General features: G+C 48.8%; 1 protein-coding gene across 1 annotated transcript; it reads right to left on the bottom strand.

The window, feature by feature from the left end:
* Nucleotides 1-420: 420 nt before the first annotated feature.
* Nucleotides 421-3,130, bottom strand: CFAP126 (cilia and flagella associated protein 126). The gene is made up of 5 exons (XM_081025461.1): nt 3,096-3,130; nt 1,941-2,003; nt 1,684-1,764; nt 1,148-1,324; nt 421-807 (listed from the first exon to the last, which is right to left on the bottom strand). The coding sequence occupies exons 1-5, from the start codon at nt 3,120-3,122 to the stop codon at nt 586-588; spliced, it is 570 nt and encodes a 189-aa protein (XP_080881587.1). The 5' UTR covers nt 3,123-3,130; the 3' UTR covers nt 421-585.
* Nucleotides 3,131-7,173: the final 4,043 nt, after the last annotated feature.

Here is a 7,173-nt window from a genome sequence, read left to right as displayed (position 1 = left end):
ACTCTGTACAAATTCAGTTTTCAAACTATATTTGTGCTTCTGCTTGAGTTTTTCTTTTGTAACTGTTTTCCCCGTGTGCTCTGTCATCGGACATGATGTCCCAGATAGGACAGTGTCTTCAGCTCTGGCTTTCCAGACCTTTCCTTCCCCACCGGGTCCCAACACATGCCGGTGCTCAGCTGACGACTGCACCTGTGCCCTTGGTGCTGGTGTGCGCGCTCAGGAGGAGAAATGAGGGTGAGGGTGATTCAGACCGACGTCCTTTTGGTCGTGTCTGCAGTGTAACTTACAACTGACTCAGGCCTTGTAAAAACGTGTCCCTCCCCAAGCCTCTGCCTCTTCTCCCTGCTGTTTCCAGCCCTCCTCCAGGTTATGGGTCAGAAGGGGCAGCCATAACAGGAGGAAAAAAACCAAAGCACTGAAAGATTCAACAAGCGATTTTTATTTTCCAAATTTGCCTTTATTCCCACCCCATAATTTCCCTGACTGAGGCTCTTGCTTACTTCCCTCAACCTCCAGACAGGTCTCCTCAGTGTGGTCCCTCGGTCCCTTCTGGAATCCCAGGTTTGTATTTCTGGGCTTCAGCTAGATTCGGACCTGCCCGTGTGCTAGCGTGAGGGCTTCCGGGGGTGTTAGGACATGTGGCTTCCGGGATCTGGATGGAGTGTGACCTGCAGAGGGGTGTGGGCTGTGTAGCTGATCGGGGGAATTGAGGTTTGAGCCTGGGGTGCTTAGAAGTGGGGCCGGCGGACTTGGTGTTTGCTGTGCAGACTTCCTGGGTTTCTTCTGACTCTCTGGACCATGTGGCTGTAGGACAGAAAGGAGTCTGGTCAGGCCTAGGTCGGTCCCAGGCATCTCGGAATTCTACATTTCTTTCTCCCTGTGCCGTGGACAAAAGGTCAGGTTCAAAGAAGAAGTTCACTTTGGTTCTGCCAACCTCAGCTAAGAGCAGATCGTTTTGTACTGTGGTGGGTAAGATGTCGGGAGCCCATCCCTTTGAATCTCAGGAGGTGCTAAGTAAGGGCAGACAGGGCCCGGCAGAATCGCTTCAGTGTCCCCCTGCTGGGACAGCCCTGCTATAACGTGTCACGAGGTGGAAAAGAAATGGAGACAATAGGATTGGAGGTTAGGTAGGAAGAATGCATACCTTGCCAGTGATTTCGGGGCGCAGCCCATTGGAGGCCTTCAAGAACTCGGGATTTTTCTGTATCCATTTGGTGAGGGAGGCAGCGCCAGCAGCTGTACGGGCAGTCAGGGTCGCCCGAGCAGGGGGCACCTTCAGAGGCATCTGCCACGTGCCCATGAAGGAACCCCAAGGGTTTGCCTAAAAGGGGAAACAGGTTTCCTGAAGGGTGCTGCCTGCCAGTGAGCGACTGAGTTCCCTCCTCTGCCTGTGGGAATGCACGGTAAAGAGACGAGATGAAAGGTGTTTCCCCACATTACCCGAATTCTTCCACCTCTGCTCCTATGGCTGGATTTGGTGTTGTCACCTGAGGGCATTCGTTTCATTCAGGTCGATTTAGGGAGTGCTGGGTGCTAAGTTCCACCCCGGCTGCTGGGTGGACTGGAAGTTTGGGGTGCTCGTGTTGTGTGAATCGGCCTGACGGTGGCCACAGGGGGCTGCTAGTCTGCCCCCCTCGCTCCAGTCTGTAGCCTTCATGAGAATGGAGATGAGCATCTCACCTTGGAACGGGGCACTGAAGGCAGCAGGTGACCACGATCGTTGGCGATAATCTGAGTGTAGCCTTCGTGGGAAGAGATGCCCTGGGGGAGCGATGGGGGGAGAACGCTTGGGAAAGGAGTGGGAAAGAGGGAGAAGGTATCTGGGGGCTAAGGGCTACGGGGGTTCAAAGAAGGCTGTAGGAGTTAGGGGCCTGAGTTACAGAGCAGGATGGAAAGCACCGCATGGTGGCCTCGGTGCACGGGATGTGGGGCGGTACCTGTTTTGTCGGCTTGGCGGGAGACCAGTTCTGCAGAAACCTGGGTGAGAAAGCTTTTTCGTACTGTGGATAGAAAGGTGAGAACCGTCGGGCTCAGAAGCCCTGAGCCCAGGAAGTGAAGGCAACTCTTCAGGTTTAAGGGGCCTGAGCCACCTGCCAGGTTCTAGGGGGCTGCACAGCGTTGAGCCACTAGCCACATGTGGCTGAGGAGCTCCAGAAACATGACTGACCAATCTGGGCTGAGGGGCTTTGCCAGTTTAAATCCATGGGATTTGGAGACTTAGTACAAAAACAGGATGTAAGACATCTGATTATAGCTTAAAATATTAAATGTCGAAATAGTATTTTGGATTTATTGGGCCAAGTATATTATTAAAATTAACTGTTTCTTTAAAATTTGTTTTGTAGCTACTAGAAAGTTTAAAATGACATTTGTGATTCACATTATGTTTTTATTAGCACAGGCCTAGGCCAGTGGTCAGCAAACTGGCTTTGGGGGCTAGACCCATCCTACTGCCCATTTGTGGATGGCTTTTCCCCTCCCCTCTTCTGCTGCCTCCCCCCAACTCTGGTTCAAGCCGTTGTTTCTTAGTCTAATTGTGTAGGACACAGCTCCTTGGCCCATGTGGGTATTGTGAGCTTTGCGCTCCCCCAGGCTGAGGCAGGTGGTTGCCGGTCATTGGTCGGCTGCTCACAGCAGCTCACGACAGCCCCAGGACGGCTCTTGTAGGAGAACATTTGCACTTGATATAAGGGGACACCAACTTTGTATTCTGCTAGAAGGATTCCATTTTCAGTTCTAGTATAAAAAATTGCACTCAGTTGTTCTATTTTGAATTTTGTCAGAATGTTATAGAGAAATGTTCTCTCTCCTTATGTAAATACCTATATAATATGTATGATTTTTGTCACTTGGCTCACAGAGCCTAAAATATGTACTTTCTGGCTCTTTACAGAAAAGATTTGCTGGCCTCTGGTTACACACTGAACCCAGAGCCGCCTTGGGCTTCTCCCTGGGCCCTCCCTGCCCCAGGAGCTGAGGAGTGACAAACCCTCTCGCAACTGTCTATTCAGTGGTCAGAATCCCGTGGGAGGCATCAATCCAGAGGCAGCCTTGGAAGGTGAAATTAAACGTTAGACGGAGAAAGAACTTACCTGGTTGGCACTGTAGTTAGTGGCCATAATCCTGCCGCTCTGCTGTTTACCTTTGTTGCCTGGCAACCGCAGAAGGCGGACCTTCCAGACAACTTCCCAATGAGCAGGAGGCCTTTTCCTCGTTACTCCTTTTCGGGTATGACACTGCCTCTCGGCTTTTTCCTGGAACCTTAGGTTTATTTTCATTTCACTTTAGGGGCAGAGTGAGTACACGGGAGAAAAGCAGCTGAATAACACCCTGTCTTTTTTCTAACATAATTTACCCTGCTTCAAACCTCCCTGGTTGTCTGTGACTGGGGCCTGTAGCCACTGTCACCAAGCATGGAACACCAAGAGCTGTATGTGTCGGGCAGTGTGGGGTAATGTGCCACGGCCCTTAGAGCCAGGCATTTACCGTGGGAACATAGGAGCTGTGTGATGTTGAGCACTCGGCTTCTGTTCAGTCAAGTTGTGTAGCCTCCTTTGCACCGGGAAGCTAGGGCCTGTCTCGACCGGTAAGAAGGGTCAGGTAAGCTCAGCGCTGCAGGTCCTCAGTGCCGCTCAGACCCCATTACAAGGTCCTCTGCTTCATCCTCTCAGGCAGAATAACAAAGGAATCGTTTTACCATCGACTGACCCAGATTTGTGCCAAGAAAAGCATGTCGTGTCCTCGGTCCTAAGTGACCCCGTCTCTGCCATCACTCTCTGGACTCCCGGGAGCTTGGTGTTGGCTGGATGAGGAGCCAGTGCTGGCTCACTGAGCAGGCCGGGAGAAGCTGAGACGCGGAGAGCCATGGTGCTTAGAATGGAAACAGTGTCCTCTGTGGTAGTTGTGCTTTGATGGTATGGGGGCCCTACGGTCTGCAAATAGATAGTTATTTCTGCAGTTATTGAAATATCTAGACCATTAAGATGTATTCATTTGTCTCTGCAGACTTATTAGCAACCCTGTACATATAGTTCACGTACCAATGAGGAGAGATTAGGGAGAGTGAGAAATTGAAAGAGCCCTGACCGTCATGTCATGTTCAGATGTTAACTAGAAAAAAGCAGGTTCTGCCTCAAGTTAGGTACTAGGGGAGAGCACGGGGTGGGGGCGGGTGATTAAGAGACCCCCAGATAGTTCCAGTGTTCTGTGTTAGGGAAACCTCCAGTCCTCCTGGAGGACTGCCTCAGTCTGCTGTCACATTCACACTTCTGACACCAGATGTTTGCCCCCCCAAACAACTGACACGAGCTGGATGGCCTACCATTGAACTCAGTGCTGACACCAGCTACCTGGGGGTGGCAGCAGACCCCACAGGTTAAGGGCTCAGTCCCATAACCTGCCGCCACTTCAGAAGTCAGTCAAGTCCGGTGCTTGCTGTGCTGACCCATCTGCCGCTTCTCAGGTTCAACTGACTTGCCAGGGGGGCCCACAGGCCTCTGAAGACACTTCACTTACATCGCCAGCTTCTTAAAGGGTGTAGTAAAGGGTCCACAGGGGCACCACATGGAGAGATGCTGAGGGCCAGGCATGTGGTAGAGGCTCAGATCTACGGCCCCTCCGGGCGCCGCTGTCCCCGCACCTCCACGTGTCCATGACCTGGAAGCCCAGAATCCTGTACTCTCAGGACTGTGGCTTCGACACAGCACAATGGGTCATCATTCCATTTCCAGCCCCTCTTTGCAGACTGGGGGCATGGCTGGAAATTCCGGGCTTCTAGTCATGGCCTGGGCTTTGTGGGGACGAGCCTCCACCCAGGGGCCACCCAGAGTCCCCTCATTAGAACAAAGACACTTCTGTATCCCAGGGAAGTACAAGCAGTTCAGGAATCGAGGTCAGAGGCCAAATATCAGAGCAAAAGATGCTCTTATTACCTAGGAAATTACATATCCTATGGAAATATATTTGAAAATCTACATTATGGATTATTGTGCAGAAAAACAATTTGACAAAATTGACCCCTGTGGAGAAAGAAAGTCTAAACAGACCATTTAACATAAAAGAACTGGAGAAACTAGTTGGAGTTCCCCGCAAAACAAATTGGGCCCAGATGGTTTCACTGGAGGAGTCTATCAAACTTTGAAAAATAAAATTTAACTTACTATTCTAGAGCATGGTAAAAGAAGGAAAGGAAAACTCCCAAATTCGTGTTATGAAGGAAATGTAACATTGATGCCCAAATCTGAATTTTTGGAACCACGACAAAGACTAACAAAAAGGAACACTATATAGAGCATTTTTCTTATTAATGTTGATGCAAAAATCATATATAAAACATTAGAGGGCCGGCCCAGTGGCTCAGGTGGTTAGAGCTCCGTGCTCCTAACTCCAAAGGCTGCCGGTTCGATTCCCACATGGGCCAGTGGGCTCTCAACCACAAGGTTGCTGGTTCAATTCCTCAAGTCCCACAAGGGATGGTGGGGTACGCCCCCTGCAACTAAGATTGAACACGGCACCTTGAGCTGAGCTGCCTCCCGGATGGCTCAGTTGGTTGGAGCGCGTGTCCTCTCAACCACAAGGTTGCGGGTGCGATTCCTCCCCTGCAATAGATGGTGGGCTGCGCCCCCTGCAACTAGCAACGGCAACTGGACCTGGAGCTGAGCTGTGCCCTCCACAACTAAGACTGAAAGGACAACAACTTGAAACTGAAAGGCACCCTCCACAACTAAGATTGAAAGGACAACGACTTGGAAAAAAAAAGTCCTGGAAGTACACACTGTTCCCCAATAAAATCTTAATAATAATAATAAAAAACATTAGAAAGCAGAATCCACCAGCACATTAAAACTGTTTTATCGTGGGAACACCTAGCTGCTAGATGGGATGCTGCCCGATTCATGAATTGCTTAATAAAGGCAATCAGAGCTTCAAATTAGAAACAGATTCTCATGACCAAGTAAGTGATGAATGCAAGGGTGGATAGTCAAATTGGGAAATCCATTAATCTATCATATTAATTGATCCAAGGTGAGAAAAATGTATGGCTATCTCCATAGATGCATATGAATACGTTTTAATACGTAACAAAAAGCAAAAATGATAACAGAAATAAGTTATAAACTATATTACAAAGGGTTGATATTAAAAACTTCTAAAAATACGGAAGGAAAAAAACTAATAACCCTACAGAAAACTGGCCTAGAAATATAATCAGACATATCAGAGAGAAAGAAATTCAAATTGCTGTTAACCATATGAAAAGATGTTCAGCATCACATGATTTTTAAAAAAATGCACATTAAAACTACACAGAGACACCATATTTCACTCCCGAGACTGGCGTATTCCAAAACATCGGTGACCTCCGATGAGAGATTAGGTTGGCTAGGCTTTGAGGAAATTGGCACCAATACTTTGAGTGTGGGAATGCAAAATGGTAGGACCTCCACGATGGGGAATTCGGCAGTACCCAGCGCAATTAGCGATCCATGCCTTTTGATTAAGCAGCCCCACTTCTAGAAATCTACAAATACTCTGGCAACAACATGGAAAGAAGCGTGCAGCATTGTGACAGCTACAGACTGGAAATCACCCAATGACTGTCCGTAAAAGACCATGGAACCCACACAGCCGAGCATCGTGCAGCTGTGAAAGGCAGGGAGGGATGCGCTGCTCTGGAGCGACCGCGGGGGGGTGGGGGGGGATACTTTCAAGTGAGTAAAGCGACGCGTAGGACATACAAATAGTCGGCTCTAAAAGGAGATGTAAATGCACGTATTTGTAATTATTAAAAGTGGTGGGAAAATAAGTAGTATAATAAAGACTTATCAGCTTTAGGGAGAGAGAAGAGGTGAGGTGGAAAGGGCAGGGGTAGAACTCTGAATACACCTTGTTTTGCAGAGTTCATTTTGGAACTATGTAACTATTTTACATAATCATAAAATTAAGTTAAAAGCAAAAGCAATTCCTAAAATAAAAAAACGACTTCTCATTATTTTCACAACTAAGTTTTTTTAAGGAGATCGTTGGCTGCAACACAAAAACTGTATAAAGGTGACCCCTCCCTCTCCCGTCACGCTTCATACCACTTTCTTTCTTGGGCCTCGGTCGCCCTCTGGCGGAGACGAGTTTCCCAGCTTGGCGCCCACACCTGCGGCACCAAGGAAACCTTCG

This window comes from Rhinolophus hipposideros, assembly GCF_964194185.1.
Source record: "Rhinolophus hipposideros genome assembly, chromosome: 19".
Classification (NCBI taxonomy): domain Eukaryota; kingdom Metazoa; phylum Chordata; class Mammalia; order Chiroptera; family Rhinolophidae; genus Rhinolophus; species Rhinolophus hipposideros.
The sequence above is the reverse complement of the archived record's forward strand: the minus strand, read 5'-3'. Positions and strand labels throughout refer to the sequence as shown.

Excerpts from the sequence above, each read along its gene's own strand:
- CFAP126 (XM_081025461.1), bottom strand. The coding sequence starts at position 3,122 with ATGGCCACTAACTACAGTGCCAACCAG. Across the intron at positions 2,004-3,095 it reads CTAACTACAGTGCCAACCAG|TACGAAAAAGCTTTCTCACC; the intron begins GTAAGTTCTTTC and ends TTCTATCCACAG. Across the intron at positions 808-1,147 it reads GCCCCGAAATCACTGGCAAG|CCACATGGTCCAGAGAGTCA; the intron begins GTATGCATTCTT and ends TCTGTCCTACAG.